The sequence below is a fragment of the Colletotrichum truncatum genome (genome assembly GCF_014235925.2).
Source record: "Colletotrichum truncatum strain CMES1059 chromosome Unknown Contig_0001, whole genome shotgun sequence".
NCBI classification, from domain to species: Eukaryota; Fungi; Ascomycota; class Sordariomycetes; order Glomerellales; family Glomerellaceae; genus Colletotrichum; species Colletotrichum truncatum.
The window spans coordinates 6,952,251-6,971,826 of record NW_027222398.1 but is presented as its reverse complement, the minus strand read 5'-3'; the positions used below and the strand labels follow the sequence as shown (position 1 = coordinate 6,971,826).

At 51.3% G+C, this 19,576-nt stretch overlaps 3 protein-coding genes across 3 annotated transcripts; all 3 read left to right on the top strand.

The window, feature by feature from the left end:
• Window positions 1–4,054: 4,054 nt before the first annotated feature.
• Window positions 4,055–7,974, top strand: CTRU02_201934 (WSC domain containing protein; the record flags this gene model as incomplete). The annotated part of the gene is made up of 2 exons (XM_036725290.1): window positions 4,055–6,260; window positions 6,311–7,974. 2 exons carry the CDS (start codon window positions 4,055–4,057, stop codon window positions 7,972–7,974), a joined length of 3,870 nt encoding a protein of 1,289 aa, XP_036582968.1.
• A 591-nt stretch (window positions 7,975–8,565) lies between these two features.
• Window positions 8,566–10,126, top strand: CTRU02_201933 (glucose and galactose transporter; the record flags this gene model as incomplete). The annotated part of the gene is made up of 4 exons (XM_070203949.1): window positions 8,566–8,846; window positions 8,900–9,186; window positions 9,258–9,542; window positions 9,627–10,126. The coding sequence occupies 4 exons, from the start codon at window positions 8,566–8,568 to the stop codon at window positions 10,124–10,126; spliced, it is 1,353 nt and encodes a 450-aa protein (XP_070062531.1).
• A 1,894-nt stretch (window positions 10,127–12,020) lies between these two features.
• Window positions 12,021–13,289, top strand: CTRU02_201932 (pfkb family kinase; the record flags this gene model as incomplete). Its single annotated transcript, XM_070203948.1, has 5 exons — window positions 12,021–12,091; window positions 12,128–12,731; window positions 12,793–12,848; window positions 12,900–13,007; window positions 13,094–13,289. 5 exons carry the CDS (start codon window positions 12,021–12,023, stop codon window positions 13,287–13,289), a joined length of 1,035 nt encoding a protein of 344 aa, XP_070062530.1.
• Window positions 13,290–19,576: the final 6,287 nt, after the last annotated feature.

Below are 19,576 nucleotides of genomic sequence, written 5' to 3'. Positions count from 1 at the left end.
CGGCATCTCCACACCTCCACGGCACGGCCACGGAGCCAGTTGCATCAGTGTGGCTTTGCCGAGGCGGACCTGAACTCGGGATCCGTAGCTCCAGGGTCTTCCTGTTTGAAGAGTGTTCATCACGAGAGGGTGGGTTTCCCACGGCGCACCCGGAATGCCCAAGACCCCCAGGTTGGCGTTGATGGTGGTGTTCATGACTAAAGGAAACAAGGAAACTAGGGATACTTTCAACTACCAAAGTCAAAGGACAGCAGAATTTTTAATCCTCTTTCTTGGTTCAAGACTGGGGATCTATGGATAGCATCGCCCTGTAGCATCCTGGATATTGAGAAGTTCGTTATAAGGATGTCATACCATAGGCGTTTCCGACCAGCCTTGGACTTCCGACATCGCGTTTGAAGCAGCCTGAATTGCCCAGACTTCCTCCTCCTGCTGCACATTGAATTTTCTTTTTCTAGCTGAGACTGAGTCGACCCGCTGGGTCCGATTTTGGTGCGCCTGGAGAATTGAATGTATGTATACACGTGTTGCCCACCATGTCTCGGCTTGATGATCACAACCCGGCTGCTGAAGATCAGTGACAGGCTAATACCTCAGCTGCAAGGTTAGTCCTGTCGATGAAATAATTGGCATGTCCAGTGGCCATTCTAGCCCGAAGATTGTCGTCTGGAATTGTTTCTCCGGTGTCCTGAGCTGAGCGGTTTCCCCTATGTCTTCCAGGATTTCCCCGGATGGAGAGGGGAATGACTAGCTTTGTTTCTTAGCAGTTCGGTTCCCTTGCAATGAAGCCCATATTCCGTGTCAATCAAGTCACAGCATTTCGAACTGTAGCGAACAGAAACAAACCAGCTAATCAATTTTTTTGATGCGGGGAGAGACAAATCAATGGAACAACAAACAAAATGGCTGCGTGGTCGGTGGACAACCGCAACCGTCTCTGCCAAGCTTTGCCCAGAACGAACGGGTGGTTCAGCTTTGCCGAACTGGACATTAAGTCGCAGGTGATGCGATCAAACTCTGTTCGTATTATGTCACCACCGTCGTTCTTGGCTTTGTTTGTGTTGCACTCGCGCTCAAGACTTTTTCGGCGCCTTAGTGATACGGTCGCTAATCAGACGATTCAACTGAACAGGTGCCGAAAACCTAATTCAGTGCTGGGAACGGCGACGCACGTTGGTGTACAGATAAACGCCGGCTACCTCAAGGTAAGAGCACAAATACCGATGATTAACGGCTTGTACGGGGAACCCCATTTCTCCACACAAGTGAAGATGTTGGCTTGCGCCTGAATTGACAACTCAATTCATATTTCATTCGGGGGCATGTTTTGAATCTAGTCTGAACTAATCTGTCTGGTTCTGCACAAGGATATAACCCAGGGATCTTGGATAACACTTGATATGTCGTCGCTTATGTAAATTCAACGTCGTATCTTGGAAATGTCCCCTATATTAGCGTCTTATAGCCCGTATTCGCAGCGTTCTCTCCACCTTCCGCCGAGACACTGTAATGATCCGGGGAGACTTGGATTTCTGCTGCTGGGCATGTTTGCAGATAGCTGAACTTCGGACGAAGTGTTCGGAGGCGGGCTATGGGCCGGCTTCTGTCCGGCCTCCGGACTGAGCAACCGCCTGGGTTCCGCGGGGTTTGCAGTAGCGGCATTGTGGGGTCTGCTGCCCGTAATCCTCGATGACTGTGTTTGCATTCTGGATCAGCTAGCTAGTAGTTTCTTTCCGAAAGTACCACACCAGGGACTCGGTTGTTTGCCGCCAACACAATCAGCTTTCCGCTATTCGTGACAGGCCTAGGTGTCCTTCTATGTGTAACGGCAATGCGCTTTATCTTGCGTCGGACTTTGAGGAAGCTACGATAGTCCCATTGTTTGCGAAGTATGGCTCGTACCCAAACCCGCGTCAGTTTTACGACTCTCCATGGTGTACATTGTATGGAGGCTTTGTCCAGCAACTTGTCCATTCATGCTGACGATGAATTTCTTGCGGGGTCTGGGAAAGACGGGCTTGAACATAGAGTTCTCTTTGTGCCCTGTAGTTGAATGTCTCATAGGTGTAGCGTGACATGTCTTTGTTCAGCCTTGTCGTTGAGTCGTCACTGCGGGGAAATACGTTTTCGATTGTTGTCGTGCACTGCTTGTTGTTCAACCAAGCGTTTCCTGGAATAAAGAATGCCGCCCAGTCCATAAGTCGCGATCCACGCGTCCTGATATCGAAGAGGTGGCGGCGTCGACTTATTAATTTGTCCAAGGCCTTGGCGCAACTATCTAGCCACTAGTTGATAATAGATACCCCATCCCCTTTTCAAGAGAAGAAATTGATAGTCCGTTTCCACTAGCAGGAGACACCGTGTGCCGCTATGACCACTGAGGCGTCCCCTCCCAATTTGAACACGCGAGTTTTCCGATTATTGGCCTGAAAGAATATCGTGAAGTGGAGAGGGAAAAGTCGCGTAATGTTTGACACCACAACGGCGCCTTGGCGATATTTCTTTATGACAGCAGCGACGTTGACCGATTGAACCTCAGCAGGAAGTGATGGGTGGGTACCTCGGTGTCTATGTGAACTAAGAAGTGAAGAGCAGGATTTGCAAGGTTGGCTAACTTCGAGGAGTTAGTGAGTTAGAGAAGGAGGGTAATCCGTACTGTACAGTTCAAATGCACCATGTTAAAAATATGTGTCAGTGTTTGATGGTGGTCGAAGGTATTTTGATTAAGCGCATCCAGGATACTGACATGGACACGACAAATATGCCGTTTAAGCAAGACGAATCGCCCTTTCCCGCAGTCTTTGGATTCAGCATCTCAAGGACAATTCTGCAATATGGTATGGATGCTGTCGAAGCCGGCGGTACAGTTGTATCCCAACTGTCTGTGTGTCAGCAGCTCTTTGAACTGAACAAAACGTTGGGCTTGAAGCAAAATAGTTACAACGGGCCGGGAATGTTCTCCTGTAGATGGATTACGCAACGTGCAATATAACCAGTAAAAACATAAGTGCCCAGCATTTGCGGTTTCAGCTGGACGCCATGTAAGCCACGGCATCAAATAGCTCGTAGTTGACAGCAAGGGCTGCTCAAGACGATAACATAGACCAGCCAAACGGCAAGATACTGGTAGAGCAAGGAGCCGGGGTGGGCGGCGCTTTCTCCCGTCGCAACAGATTTGGGTGCCTTTCCCAGCTACGAGGGCCGGCTGGCCAGAGATGCAAGGTACAATTTGCTGTTCGTAACGCCATTTGACCCAGCGAATTCGTTCAAGGCCATTTCAGGGCACTGCACAAGAAAGTAAGCGTTGATCAGGGGCAGGGATCACTTCGGCTGCCCTGGACGATTCCTTCACAGCGGCTGCCGCCGTCAGAAGCCACAAATTGTCCGCAGCCAATCAACGGCGGTAGATACCCCTTTGTGCTTCCATCATCCAATGCGAAAACAGCGCCAATGCCGATAGGGAAAGATGGGGATCCTGGCATGCTTGGCTTTACAAGCCAAAAATACGGAGCACCACCTGCCATCATTCATCCACGATACAACTACAACAATGGACCAAAGCACAAGCTGTTCCGCCATCTCCCATGACGCTAACTAATAACGGAGTTTGCCACCTTTTCTGGCGATACTTGCGCCCAGGTTGCCTAGATCGCCTATCTTGCCGCTTATACCGTCCGGCTGGGTGCTTCGTCTCTCGGCATGCTCCCACGTTCCGTTTTACTAGTCTGCCCTTCCCGCTACGCGTTGGCGCAAAGCTTCCGCGGCCTGGAAGCACCGGGTTTCTTTGTCTTTTCTCTTCCGTCTATTAATTTCCTTCACTATGTTCTTCTCATCAAACGGCTGGGTGGCCTTCTCTCCTTCCCTTTTCTACTTCACGTCTTCCACCTTGTTTCCTTCCTCACCCCTTCCGTTCTCTTCAGGCGTGTTTGTCATTCTAGTACCTTAATCCAAGGATCAAGCCGTATACTTGCGGCCGATCAAGTCATTCACTTATTCTCATTGCCAAAAGACACTACTATCGTTAACATTTGTGCCTGGCATTTCGAACTTCAATATGAAGGTTGACACAACATTGCTGCTAAGCCTCCTCGGCTTAGCAGCTCAGGTCACAGCTGACCCAACATGGCCTTCTGATATTGACGAATTGGAGGAGATTATGTATCAAACAGCATTGGTAAACTCACGCAAATTTTCCGATACTGTCAATCCGTGCACCCGCGAGGTTTCCGGCGCCGGGCGCAAAAACGCCGCTGAATGGTTGAGAACTGCCTTCCACGACATGTCGACTGCGAATATTTACCAAAATTTCGGAGGCTTGGATGCATCTATACAGTATGAGTTAGGGCCAAAAAGTGAGAACACAGGCTCAGGCTTCAACACAACTTTGACATTTATGTCTCCCTATATGACGCGGAAAAGTAGCATGTCGGACCTCATTGCTCTCGGTGTTTATACATCTGTTCTATCTTGCGGTGGACCCTCTGTCTCCATTCGAGCTGGTCGTCGAGATGCAGATAAAAAGGGCAACCCTGGTGTACCTCAGCCTCAAAACGATATCACAACCTTTAGGAATCAATTCTTGCGCCTGGGCTTCTCCCCCCAAGAGATGATTCAGGTAACAGCGTGCGGTCATACCATTGGTGGTGTTCATTCCTCCGAAAATAGCGACATCGTCCCTGCCAACACGTACCAAAACGACGTTCTTACCTTCGACTCGACCGATGCCGTTTTTGATCCTAAAGTTGTCACTGAATATCTCGACGGATCGACCACCAATCCACTGGTTGTTGTGCCTGGAACGGCGAAAAAGAAGAATTCCGATTTCAGGGTCTTCAACTCTGATAACAATGCAACAGTACGCGCCATGGCCGATGCCGCTTCCTTCAACTCGGTATGCAAAACTGTATTCGAAAAGATGATTAATGTTGTGCCACCCGGCGTGACCCTTGGAGATCCTATTCGGCCCTATCAAGTTAAGCCAGTCGGACTGCAGCTCAACCTCCTGTCGGCGTCCAGCATGCAGCTTTCGGGATACATCCGTGTTCGCACAACTCAACTCCCGACCGCCAATATTGCTAGCCTCACCATCAACTACAAGAACCGAAATGGGGGTACCAACTGTGGGTCTACAGACTGTACCTTCAACATCCGTCTTCAGGGAATCTCTAGGGGTCTGGAGGATACCTTTGCCTGGTTTCCCATCTCAGGACAAAATATCCCCCTCAGCTTCGGCATCTCATCCTTTACTGTCACTATCAATAAAAATGACGGCACTAGCACATTGTTTGACAACAATGGCAACGGTTACCCCCTCCAGGATGGTATCTTCCTTCAGAAGAGTCAAAGCTGCCTGAATCAAAGGACTGGCGATGCTACTTTCGTCGCCGCAGTCCGCAACGACCGGATAAATCTTCCCGTCAAACTTGCTATCTCATACAAGATAAAGCAAGCTGATATGAGCCCCGTGCCGCTCCTGAGCAATATGACCCTCGATATGACCAGAGGAGACTGTCGAGGAGCCTACACTTTCTTTACTGTGACTACAAACATCCCTGGCGGTATCAGCGCCGAATCCACCATGGATTTTATCAGCGGTGATGACTCAAACGCGATGATCGACTCTTTCAAGAAGGCCAACATCATTGGCGGTGGTTGCGCGGCTTGGTCTGGTGGTAGCACATGCAGCAGCGTCACCGTTTCCTCCATTGTACCATCACGCACGTCCAGTGCGGTTCCAACTGCCACACTCCGTCATCGCGATACCGTTGGCGGATACAAGCTTGTTTCCTGCTGGAATGAGGTTCCAAACGGACGTGCTCTAAAGGGCGCCTCTTTCGCCTACGACGGAATGACCCTTGAAAGCTGTATGGCAAATTGCACCGGCTTTGACTATTGGGGTACTGAATATGGCCGAGAGTGTTACTGCGGAAACGATTTGGACGCTTCCAGCACTTCGGCGCCTTTGAGTGACTGCAACTTTGTCTGTTCGGGAGATTCGACAGAGTACTGTGGTGCAGGCAACCGAATCGAACTTTACTCCACCACGGCTACGCGGACCAGCACTTCAACTCCCGCTCCGACTGCTACGCTTGCCCACGTTCCATACATTGGTAGGTATTCCTTCGTGGGTTGTCAAACCGAGGCCACAGGCGTCCGAGCCCTGCAGGCCGCGCAGTCAGCGTCGGATGACATGACTCTGGAGAAATGTGCCGCATTCTGTTCCGGCTATGCGTATTTTGGCACTGAATATGGTCGCGAATGTAAGTAAAGGCTGAATTTCTTGAACGAAACCACTCTGACATATGTACAGGCTATTGCGACAACAGCCTGCAAGGCGATAGCAAACCCGCCCCCACCACCGAGTGCAACATGAAGTGTGCTGGCAACCCATACCAGTACTGCGGTGACGGAAACCGGCTTGATTTGTACAAATTGGGCAGTGCCTCTTCCACCTTGTCTGTTCCGACGGTTTCGACTACGACTACTACGTCCGGCAGCAGTTCTTCCGTCCCAACTGGTTCTTTTGGCTCCCCTAGCAGCTCTCTTGTCCCGTCAAGCACTTTCAGTGCCCTAGCAAGCAGTAGTTCTTTCACATCTTCCAGCGTCTCGTTCACTGGGTCTTCGACCACCGCACCGACCACCTTCAGCACTGCGGTCATCTCGAGCGGCATCGCCGTGTCGTCCAGTAGCACCAGTACTATCTCCAGCAGCGTTACGTCATCCAGCAGCAGCAGTAGTATCTCTAGCAGCACAACATCCTCAAGCAGTAGCATAACATCCTCTACTAGCTCGACATCCACCAGCAGCAGCACAATCTCAAGCAGCAGCACAATCTCAAGCAGTAGTACAACAGCTAGCAGCTCGACATCCTCCAGCAGCACAATCTCAAGCAGCAGCACAATCTCAAGCAGCAGCACAATCTCAAGCAGTAGTACAACAGCTAGCAGCTCGACATCCTCCAGCAGCACAATCTCAAGCAGCAGCACAATCTCAAGCAGCAGCACAATCTCAAGCAGCAGCAGCACGATCTCAAGCAGTAGTACAACAGCTAGTAGCTCGACATCCTCCAGCAGCGTTTTGTCGTCTACCAGCAGCATAACTTCCAGCAGTCAGACTTCATCAACCAGTAGCACTCTGGTATCGTCGAGCAGCAGCACAATCTCAAGCAGCAGCACAATCTCAAGCAGTAGTACAACAGCTAGTAGCTCGACATCCTCCAGCAGCGTTTTGTCGTCTACCAGCAGCATAACCTCCAGCAGTCAGACTTCATCAACCAGTAGCACTCTGGTATCGTCGAGCAGCAGTGTCGTCTCTAGTACCACCTCTTCCAGCGCCTCAAGCACTATTCCTACGCTTGCCAATGTCCCGACTATTGCTGCGTTCAACTTGACGGGCTGCCACACAGAGGGCGATGGTGTTCGTGCACTCAGCCAAAAAGGCTATAGCTCTCATGATAATATGACACTCGAGAATTGTGCATCTTTCTGTTCCGACTACAAGTATTTCGGAACGGAATATAGCGGAGAATGCTACTGCGGCGACATCCTCGCGTCATCTAGCTCTTCGGCTGCTTTGTCCGACTGCAGTATGCCTTGCAGCGGCAACCAGTACCAATACTGCGGTGGCGGGAACAGGCTTACCCTATATTCCAGAGAGAAGAAGGTCGTTGCCCCTAGCCAACCAACAACTATAGGAGCTTACACTTTCCTCGGCTGCAAGACAGAACCAGCCCAAGGCGGACGCGCCTTGGATCTCAAGGCCATGGCGTCGGACAAAATGACCAACACCGTATGTGCCAACTTTTGCCAGGGCTTCACCTACTTTGGCACAGAGTACAGCGGCGAGTGCTACTGCGGTAACGCATTGCCGGCTGCGTCCCTATCGGCGCCTGCGAGTGATTGCAATATGCTTTGCTTAGGTAACAACACTGAATTTTGTGGCAGCGGTAGCCGCCTTTCAGTATATAAGATGTAATTGGGTGACTGGTATATTTGAAATTTTTCCCCCGCTGAAAAGTATGAGTTTATTAGATGGATATCAACCCCGAAACAGAATTGCACATAAAGGCAAATGATTGGAGACAATCTTGGATGATACCTATCTACCTATATATAATTTCAAGAACACATTTTCCACATTTTATCTTTGTGTCAAATAATGCCTTTTCATTTGACCTAATCGACTGCAGACTCTAGCTGGCTTTCAGTAAGTGTAACTTTCAACTCCCTCTGGTCCAGCATGACACGCCACACCTAGCATATATCTTTAGCCAATCCTATCGATCTTCTCTCTAACGTAGGGGAAAGGTCAAGTGCGTCTGGTCATTGAGAGGATGTGGATGAGATGTGTGGATGAGATGTGTGTCTGAGAATCCCAATTCGACTCGGGGATGCTGGGGCCGAACCCCACACCTCCTCTCTAACAACCCCAGACCGATCAACTACTCCAGATCATGACCCCGACCTCCAAATCTTTTATCTGCTATAATGTCTCGTGTCTGGGTTTTACTCTTTTCTCACATGGCCTGGGACTTTTAAAGCTGGAGTTTTGGCCTAGCACGTAGAAATGTCTACTCGGATTGCTACGTCAGAAGAAGCGCCACATTCACATCTTCCTCCGGCCCACGAACTCCGGGATGTTGGACAGAAGACGACAGGTCGGCCGTTGGCGAACCATGCAGCACCGCAAAACGAACCAACGGAAACCACACCCAAGACGCCGGGACTAAAAATAGTCGTAAGCGGCTACTCGTTTTTTATCTCTGGAGTAAACGATGGTACTCTGGGGCCCTTGATCCCGTACATCTTAACGGGGTTTGAGGTAGGAACAGGAGAGATCGCGATCATGTGCGTGATAATTCCTAATTCACAGTTAAAGAAAGCACCACTGATAGCCCTAGGTACGCCTGCACCTTCGTCGGCTGGGCACTCGCTGCGGTTCTCAACCCAATCTTTGCCAAGTACTTCCCGCTCGGCTTCATCCTCGGCGTTGGCGCCCTTCTGCAGCTTATCTCTCATTGCATGAGGCCATGGGGGCCCTTTCCTTTGTATTGTGTGTCGTTTTTCGTGCAGGCTGTGGGTATGGCGTTGCAGGATTCGCACTCGAACACGTTTGTGAGTAGCCTTGCGCTTGCCCACAGGTGGCTTGGGTTCATCCATGGCAGCTATGCCGCTGGTCTGTTAGTAGGTGAGTCGGCACACCATCCCCTTTAGCACAAAGTCTGATTCACGGTGCGCTCTTTCAAGGTCCCTTGATAGCGACAGCCATAGCGTCTAAGGGTGGCATCATCGGTGGCGTGCAGAGCTGGAGGGCGGTCTTCTTTGCCGTCATTGGTATTGCCTTCGTCAATGTCGTCGGTGTAGTCGTAGGTTTCAGAGACTCGTTGTGGCAGAGAGATATGCACAGAAAGACCACCGACTCCAGTAACTCAGGACGAAGCAAAGCGGCTATCCAGGAGTTGAAGCAAACAGTTCAATCCAAAGCCCTGTGGCTGCTGTCCCTGTCATTTTTTCTTCAGCTGGGGGCCATTTTAACTGCGGGAGGTACGTTCACATTACCATTTGTATCATGCAGCCACATTCAGGATCTGCACCCTTCTCTCGAATGGTTTACACTAACGTCTCCAGGCTGGGTCGTCGAGTACCTCATCACCGTCCTCGGCGGTGATCTCTCTAAAATGGGCTATGTGCCGATGGGCTTCTATGGGGGGATATTGCTAGGCCGCTTGCTCCTTGCCGAACCGACACACCGCTTCGGCGAACAGCGCATGGTTCTCTTATACAACGTCCTCCTTCTGGGTCTACATCTTGTCTTCTGGCTAGTACCCAATACCGCGGGATCTGCCACTGCTCTGGGTTTAATGGGCTTCGTCTCGGGACCTTTCATTCCTGCGGGCATCAGTGTCGCGAGTAAGCTTTTCCCACGCAAGATCCGCTCCGTGGCACTGGGGTTTATCTTTGTGCTTGCCCAAGCGGGAGGTACATTCTTCCCTTCGATCACTGGCATTATTGCTCAGAGTGCTGGGGTAGGTGTTTTGCAGCCCATTGTTGCAGGGTTGATTGTTGCAAGCGGGATTTTTTGGTTCCTGGTTCCAAAGGTCCCTAGGGGTCCGAATAGAGATGAGTAGACGCTTCATATCCAAAGGACATGTGTGGCATTTGCTGGTGGGAGGAAGGTTTTGGGCTGGGAGGAGTCATGGGCCTGATTTCCTTGCGAGTGTCTCAAGACTTGACTTGACACAAAGCTATTTACTTTATCCCGTGAGATTGATTTTTGGACATAGACAACATGTAATGGAATAACACGACCATTTGGCACACCAAGTTAAGCACAGCTCTACCTGGCACTTCGATGTTGGATGCCACGAGGTTATCATTTCAGAGGATGACGTGACGCCAAAGTCGACTATGTCTGACGTGTTTTGATTTAGTTTGCCAGGAGTTTGTAAATATCATGGATATTAGGTACAAGGTGATTAGAAGCCATGCTTGCTTGACTTCTTTGTGCAAAAAAAGAAAGAAAGAAAGAAAGAAAAAAAAAAAGGTTTCTTCGCGTCCTTTCTATCAGCTCCTCGGTTTCTTCTAATTCCAAACTCAATCTCGACAAAGCAAGTACGCTAGGCAGATAGCGATGATAGGGAGCCGAATAATACATCTAAACAAACATGTTCCAGTCAAGACTACCATGATCAAGCCATTGCCAAATCAGAGTTGGCGAGGAGTTTTTCACGCCAGTTTCGAGCGTCATCTGTCGCATGAACATCAGTTATGATGAAGTCTTTCGTCAGGGAGCTGGCCTGTCTGCTCCCGTTTAGGCGCTTATACTTCAAGAGTGGCTTTCCCATGTATCTGTCGAACGGAAAGATGCCGTAGGGACCCGACCTTTACAATTGTACAGTTCATTTCTCATCAGTCAAAGCAAAGAATATGAAAACCTATCCAAAAATTCCTCTTTCAAAAAGACTTTTGCACGAGGGGACCTTTATATTTCCACAAAGCAGGCCTGGGAGGCAGTAGTTGTCTTCATCGACTGTTTTGTTATGCCACGTGAGCGCTGCCCAACAACGCCCTACGCCGAGTATAATCGAACACAAGCAAGACGGTCATGTACTAAGGCGGTGCGTTTGTCATCGATCGGGATCGGGGTCGACTCCTCCCTATGCCTGAGTTGCGGTTGAAGTGTCAACCCAAGCACTGACGCGCTTGGAATGAGTGCAAGACAGAAGGACATAACTATCAACCGGAGGAACACGGAGCCCATGTTCTCCGACCAGCGCAGAAAGTAGCCACCCCTAGATAGTTTCCCATACGACTATCTCGCTTGTATGGGACCAAGGCGATAAACAGCAGCGGACCACGTGGGTCCATCACGAAAATATAGAGTTATCCTGAAGCCCTGTCGTTAAAAACTCACCACAAACACCAGCCAAAACAAGGGACGTCGCCACAAAAGATCTCACAGAAACCAGGCTCAGTCTTCATCGACGAAGCCAGGTGATATCTCCATAGAACCAACGGGTCCGGTCCCGCCATTTCATCGAACCAGTCACCGGAATGACGCAAACATAGCAGCAGTCTTCTCCCCCAGCGACGGCCATGCCGACCGACTCTGCCAAAATCACATTAACAGAGTTGAACAGACCCTTGCCGAACAACACACATGCGTATGCTCGACATAGTGACGATTCACCATTGCATACCTTGCGGCGTCGTGGCCGCGGCAAAACAATGGGCCGACGTCCCGCATACTCCTGAGGCTGACTTCATTAAAGACGCAAAGGTAACATGCGCATGACGTAGTCACGCTCCAGCACGAGTTCTGGTATCCCCATCTCCCAACTGTAGAAATAGTAAAGGAAGGCGGACCAGGAATACGGGATCACGGATTTGTGAGCCGTATGTGCTATCGGATTTGTTGCGAGCCATCACGAACTTCTAGAATCGCCCAAGGTCAAGGTGAAGAATCAAGCGGGGGCTGAGTAAGAAGCGACATCACACAAACATAGACATCCCAAAGGCAGAATGAAGCACCTCATCCTCGTCGGTGCATGCTACCTCGATACGATTCTGAGGCATGGCCCCTCATACGATGCGTGCAAGCAAACTTGGAACTAATCTGCTTGCCCCAGCATCCCGCACTTCCCCGAGGAGGATTCAAAATTACGAGCTACAAGCCTACGGGTACGACGAGGAGGCAACTGCCCCAACACTATTGAAGTCCTCCAACAATTACTCAATAAACCATCTGGGCTTTCGAATCCTAATGATGCCCCACCACCACGAATGCACCTCGTCTCGCCCCTCCCAGAGCGTCAGTCGCAGGCAACAGCGCAGATCATCGCGTCTTTCCCCTCTAGCCGAGAGGGTTCTAAACCGGCGCCCATTGATTTCGATCACTGTCTCTTCCGTGAGGGCCATGGGGCGCCGGCGAGCAGCTACATCCTCCGCAACAGCAGCAACGGAAGTCGCACAATCGTCAACCACAATGATCTCCCCGAGATGACTTCGGATGAGTTTCTCAGCATCGCGGAGGCGTTTCGGGGGCAGGGAGATTCTTGGTGGCACTTTGAAGGACGGATTCCAGACACAACGCTGGAGTGTCTACGGATTCTGAGGCAGGTGTTGGGCGATGAGGCAACCATTAGCGTGGAGGTCGAGAAGCCTGGGAGGCCAGGCTTAAGGGAGCTTGCTGCCGAGGCGGATGTCATATTCTACTCCAAAAGCTGGGCTGAGGTGCGAAATGTCCGCCCACGTCAAAGGGCACAACACAGGCGGTCTTGCTGATGGTTTGCAGCATTGTGGCTACACTTCTGCCGAGGCCTGTTTGAGAGAGGAGAGCCAGCCGCCAGGGTGAGTTATAAAGCAATGTCTTGAGCGCACCGGCTGACAATACATTCACAGCTCACTGGCGACCATTACCTGGGGCGCTCAGGGAGCATCGTGCCTGTCACTTAAGGATAAGCAGTACGTCGAGTGCCCAGTCAAACATGCGGTCGAGCATGTCATCGAGTAAGTTGCTGTTGCCGCGAAAACTGAAAATTTACGTTGCAATAATTTTGCCTGGAAGAAGCTTTCCATTCACTGACGACCTGAAGCTCTGTAGGTGCAGGAGACACGTTCGTGGCGGGCATGCTCTACGGTCTGATCTGCCAGGCTGAACGCTGGACATTAGGCGAGAAGCTCGACTTTGCAGTCGAATTAGCTACGCTAAAGGTTCAGCGCGAGGGGTTTAGTGGGTTAGGAGACGCCGTGCACAGTCGTGTTGGTGGTGGGCCGCACGTATCGGATTAGGCCAACTATTAGATCCAACTCGTCGCCGCGGCGGCTTGCCCACGACCTCCCCGAAGCCGTAGATGGTCGCTTCGGCCGCGGTCTAGGAGCGGGTAGGTGGGTCAAGTGTCCCGCCATCACCAGGGATTCGGCTACCTGCAGAGCAACATGGCAACAAGCCGAAGTTCCCGCAGCAGCGGACCGATATACTGCTGGTCGGGTCGCACCTTCTCATGTGTACGATGCAGCGATGTTGATAAGTCGGAGGGTCTTTGTGGGGAACAAGAGGCGGTGTACAGGCGGATGGTGGGCAAGCGAGGAGCAATCCTGTTACGGGGGTAGGTCGGGCTAAAGCGTGCCAGTTATAAGGAATGTCGGACAGGTCATACCAATGCTATTGTGTACGTGACTAGTCTTCATCCTCAACGTGCCATCGCACTTTGGGTGGAAGGGGCTGACAGGTGGTGCCACACTGCATTGAAGTATAGACGCGACGATGCAGGTTTAGGATGGTGTACCTCACGCAGGACGGGTGCATGTGAACGAGTCTGTAGATGGTCCACAACTGACATTTGGGCTCGAATGGCTTCGGAACAATTGGAAAAAGCCGTACACGGTAAGAATAGGTGACGAGTTTAGAGAACTAGAGAATCCCGCGCGGAACGTTCACCAGCCTCCACGGAAACACACTTTTTCTGAAGTAAGGGTAGCAAAGATTCCAGCACAGGTAGCCTTGAGTTTGTAGCTGTTGTACTCAACCAAAGCGCAGCCTGTAAGTCATGGCAATGCCAAGAAAAAGATCGCGCTCATGTACATGCCACGGGTATTCACAATCTATCAGGAGAGACGGTGCAAATGTCAAGTTTCGAGGATGAACAAACACAAGACGCAGATGAAGTCAAGGTCCGCACTTGAGCTAGCCTGGTCGGGACGGAGCTCTCATCAGAGAGAGAGAGAGAGAGAGAAGAGTGGGTCTCGGACGTTGTATAATTCATGCACCTGACTGTAGGTGGGCTTGGTTGTGTGGATAGGGACCCCGTACGGAGGTAGGTCAAGAGAGGGGTATAAAAACGGCAAGAAAAGGTTTTGTCGTATCCGGAAACCCATCTATTAGTAGAGAGAAGCTGGCCGAAAGTCTCGAGGGGTAGTCGGGAACGGTCTGACCCCCTATGATTTTACGGTGACTCGGGAACTAATAAAGTGAGCCTTGTTTTGCTGTTTGTCAATTGCTCCGTAGTGCCTCACCCTGTCTGTTGAGACTGGTGGGGCTGAAGTCCCAATTATCTTTTATTTTCTTTCCTTTCTTTGTGGCTGTTCTCCAGAGAATCTTTCCACCTCTAGCTCCCCTCTACCGCAGTAGGATCCGTACTCGGGCCTGAAGCGTCGTAAATGCGTGGGTTGACGCTCATCAGGACCTACGCGGGTGGCTCACTCTTGTGGGCATTGAGTCGTTTTGAAGTCGGCAGCCTAGACCCCGCCAGCTCAAATCTCCATCTATTGCTCGATAAGATCAGCAGGGCGACACGTCTGCCCACTCGCAGCATCAAACCGTTTCTACTACGGTGACAGGCCTAATGGAAGGAGGCGCCACACGAGTAAGTGATCTAGGTCTGCTTGCGGCGCACCAAGTTGGTTCAGTAGACCAGCATCAGCAACGACGGATCGATGTATTGCACTTACGCCAGCGACACGCGATCAAAGGTCGACAAGTCCTGCCCCGATAGATGGCTGAACCCCTCGCTGCAGCTGATCTCGTCCGAGTCAGACGTATCAAGCAAGTTGGACGGATCTTGACAGGAAGAAGGACATGATGATGGATGTGGATCAACAGGACCACAACGCCACGTTACCACCTTGGAAACGGACACAAACAAGCGAACAGACATAGATACAGACGGAGAAACGCAAGGGCTGACGAGCAATACAGCAAGCCGAGGGCGTGTTGTCCCAAAACCAAGGAGATGTCGCGTCAGCAGGAACGCCGGGCTTACTGACGCGTTTGCTCCTTACGAATGGTACTGATGAGTCGCGGCGCCCACTTTAGCGAGCGAATAGTAAGATGTAAAAATTGTCCAACAACAACGACTTGAAAAGGAGGTCGAGCGCCAGCAACTGGCAATACATTGTGGCAACATGACAAACTGCCCAGAACATAGCTGATGCCGTACAGCACATAGCTTCCAGCCTTGCGATGACAGGGGCATCGCGGAATCTGACGGGGAATGTCGAGCGCACCACGCGGTGTGCCGTGTCCCTGACGGAGGGTTGGGTTGCGAGCGCCAAGAGTTGAGCGGGTGAAATCGACAACGCCAGTTACCGAGAAAGGTATTCACAGAGCTCTCGTCAGGCCTCTGCAGGGTTAGAAACCTCTTCCTGAGTCAACGAGGATGGGTCGTGCAGTCTTGGATTGTACGGGTTTACGGCACGGGGCCCATGCCTTGCAGCTTATGGAATTTGGGTTATCAGGGGGGAAAAATAATAACCTCGCCCGTCCTTCCAGACCAGAAAAGCGATTGAGGTCATTTGGGTGTCGGGGGTGTGTACGTCTGAAGAGGATTTCGACTGAGGACTTTGGACGATGTCTGTCCAGGGCAACTAGGATAAGCCCAAGAAGGACCCAGCCAACCAGCATGGAAAAAGCAAACCCAAACGAGTGGAATGCAACGGCGAGTGTGGATGAACTGTCGCTAGTACTTGGGCAAAGTACGCAGCCATTGGGCAAAGGCCGGTACACGGTACGGCCTCGTCTATGTTTGAATTAGGCACTAGGGCCCGTGAAGGCAGTGACGATGGGCCCAATAAAGGAGAAATGCGGTAGCAAAGGTACGCGTGCTTCAAGGTTCTGTCTGTTTCTGTTAGCGTGTGGTGCATCCGGAACAGCGTCATGTCAACCATGTCTCGTGGGACGAAAGGAAGCGCTGGCGGGATGAGCGAAGATGTGGGGGCAGAAAAGGTTAGCGTGTTCTGTGAGCTCATGCGGATGCTGCCCGCCCATGTTCTTTGGCCACCGGATTGAAGTGGATGGTGAAAAGGAGGGGGTGAGTAAAGCTGGTTGAGGGGCGTGAACTGGCAGAGCCGAGCCAGCGAGTTGACGAGGCAGTGTAGCAGAGCGGCAGTGATAGTCGAAGCGGTATGGCGCTCCTAGCGGCGGCGGCAACCGGCAAGGGTGCGACTGGGCAGATTAGCGTGCAAACGGAGAACCTGCGTACCGCAAAAGGTCTAGGGAGACCGAATTTCCCATTACTTTCGCTGCCTGCCTCATCGACGTTACGCCCACACACCCCTATCCTCATCTTACAACACCCTCCCCACACTTCGCTCGCGGAGATCGATAGAGCCATTTCCATCGCGGTGCCAAGCCTGGTCTGCCCGCAGGTCGCACAGTCACCCGTTGACTTACGTTGTTGCAGGGCTTGGTGGCTCCGTTTGTCGCATCGTTTGCCTGAGACGTGGTCCTTGGGAACTTTCGACGGAATGGTACCGCTGTACGCAAATAGGTGTGGTCGGAAACCAAGGATCTTATCACGGCGACTTGGTACGTGGAGTTTTTGGACTGTCGTCTTTTTGGACGAGTCATGATCTGCAGCGTATACTTGTTGAGCAACTCCATATCGACTCTCAATCTTGGGATCAAACCAATTTCCGACTCTTGCTTAGGCTGCTCGCGCCACTCCTCAGGCATGGTTTGACGTGGACTTTATTAAGCTGTCGCTGATATGCCGCGTGTACGAAGTTTAGCGATGTCCCACACGCATCCACGCCTCTTGCTTATGGAAGATCTACTCATACCAACTGCAGCACAAGGCCAGCAAGCAACTCAGCAGGCGGCACTTCGGAGGCCACATTTTCTCTGCAAATATGGCGTACTTCGTACAGCAAGCAGACAGCATGACGGTGACTTAGCAACACTGATCATTTCCACGTCCTGTTGCAAGACGTCGACGGGCCAAACAAAAGAAAGAGTCCTGGAGCCTTAACCCTCAGTTACCGGCTACAGCGGTAGGCACGCTAACAAGGGCGGTGGGTGCTGGGCCCATGGTACTGGTTAAAGAGTGGCACCGTCGGATACTTTCCCAGCTGTATTCCGTTTTTCCTTCCCCCTCTCCTTCTTTGCTGTCCCCTCTTTCGTCCTTTTCTTTCATTGACCCGCTGATCCACGCCAACACTAAGAAAATTGTCTCTTCTGGAACTAGGGTCTCATCATCTCCGAGCCAATCTCTGACCTGCTATCACGTTGGATTTTCTGGGGCCGGGGCCGGGGCCGGGGCCAGGGTCAAGGCTGGGGACCAAGTTCGTTGGTGACAAGCCTTGGTCGTATCATGGCCGGTGTCTTGGATATGTACTTGTTTCCGCTTCCAGTCAGGCTGGCAAGATCGTCATGGGAGGTTGTAATTGCCGCCTCATGGTGTCGTAAATAGCTTGTCTTTAGCCAGGCTGAATCAACAAGTGAATTTCGGCCGAATCGGTGCACAACTGTTTTGCCCGTGATCAGTCACTTGAGAAACCCCACGTAGTCTCTTTAAGCCGGTCCTAATAGACAGCCAGAGGTGTACTCTGGCTGTCTGTTTTGTAGAGTAGCACACAAGGTTGTTTGGATACAAACGCTGGGTGTTCAGGAGTGAGTGGCCAGCGTTGCTTCATGCCCCATCGTCTTGTCCCGAGGGTGTGTGCTTCTGTCAAGTCCTTGCATCCATGCAAGGCACCCAATGAGTCGGCAGAGGATCTTTGGGTGGCCTGTGCGCGAACAGCAGATCATCGGGCGGACTTGATTGTTGATTCGGCCCCTTCGAAGATTCTTGTGGCTTAGGACCTGGAGCCTGTAAGTCAGTCAATAATGCGCTAAGACTTTGAGATCCCTGGTCATTGGAGGGTACAAACCCCTGTCATGTTTCATTCTCATCTTTTGCAGACCACAGAACGGACTGCCCACTAGCCTTGTTCGCCAGAGTCCGTCGTTGAGATCCCTGACCAGTTTGAGCATGGCCAGCCAGCATGACAGCATGCGCATTAAAGTGTTTTTGTCGGCAGGCCCCGGTTTCACCGAAGCCCTGACGTTGCTGCCCTTCATTCAGTGTCCCTTCAATGCCAGGCAAAGCACACTACACTATCGCACCCCTAAATCACAAACAGCCGAGCGTGGGCCACGACTTTATTTAGCTCAAGGCACCAAAACATGCTTTGGTTGTTACTCCCGCCACCTTTGAGTCCTTGGGCGTGCGCAGAGCGGCTTGCTCATTCTGGAGATGTCTGTGACATGTGGTACTTGGGCCACGGAGTACACCATTGGAGTTGTTGATCCTGCATTCATCCATCTTGGAACGTGACACCCCTTGAGCGAGCGGCAGGTACACTATCTCATATCTTGAGTCGAGAGTATCGAAAATCCTCTGCTTTTCCCATCTTTTTGTACAACTATGCTTCTTTGCATTATCAACCAGCCAGCTCTGAAACCCTGCGGCGAGTTCAGAGTGGCTCAGTTGAGTGAAGGGCGGAGTATCTGGCGGAGTAAATCACACACAATCTATTCTCTGTACGGGTCGAAGACGTCAATCAGAGCGGCGTGAGCACCAATTCCCAGGGTATGAAGTCAGCATGTAGATACGGAAACTTGCGAGCTGATCAGCGTGCGAAAGCAGTTATGATTCTCACTTGCTTGGATCTCACCAACACACCCCCGCCCTTGTTCCATGTCGTGGAACTGTCGGTACATTCGGACATGTTCCTGTGGACAGGGAAGGATAACGGGGTCAAGGCTATGCCTAGCACAGGGTCCCTTACCCATGGTCGACACGTCGTTTGCATTGAAGATGGAACGAATCATGGCCGATTGACACCGAACCTCACAAGAATATGGGCACTGCTGTGCTTGATTGATTTACCGTTGCGCCAATACGTGAAAAGCTTTGGATAGCTCTTAAGGACAGCCACATGCCTGTGTGGCGTAGCCAAGACCAGAATTGTCTGCATGGTGCGTTCCACATGATACACTCAGTAAGTTTCCCTAATAATGCGTCGCGGACTTGAAGGCGAACGCAAAAAGGTTCGGGAAGACCTCCAGCTCCATATTAGGCAAAAAACGGCAGCGGCATCCTGTTCAGTTATTTCAGACACTATTAGGTCGGACTCGGTTGCGTTTACTGCAAGGAAATAAGAAGACAGAGATTATCGCTCGCCTACTGATTCGGATCAGATACCTGTGCCTCTCGTTAAGTCAGTAGACTAGCTTGGCCACCCAAGAGTTATCGTGTCGATGAAGGCACTCGGGCAGCGTCCTGGCCAAATCGCGTGTGTCTATAAGGCGAGGGGAA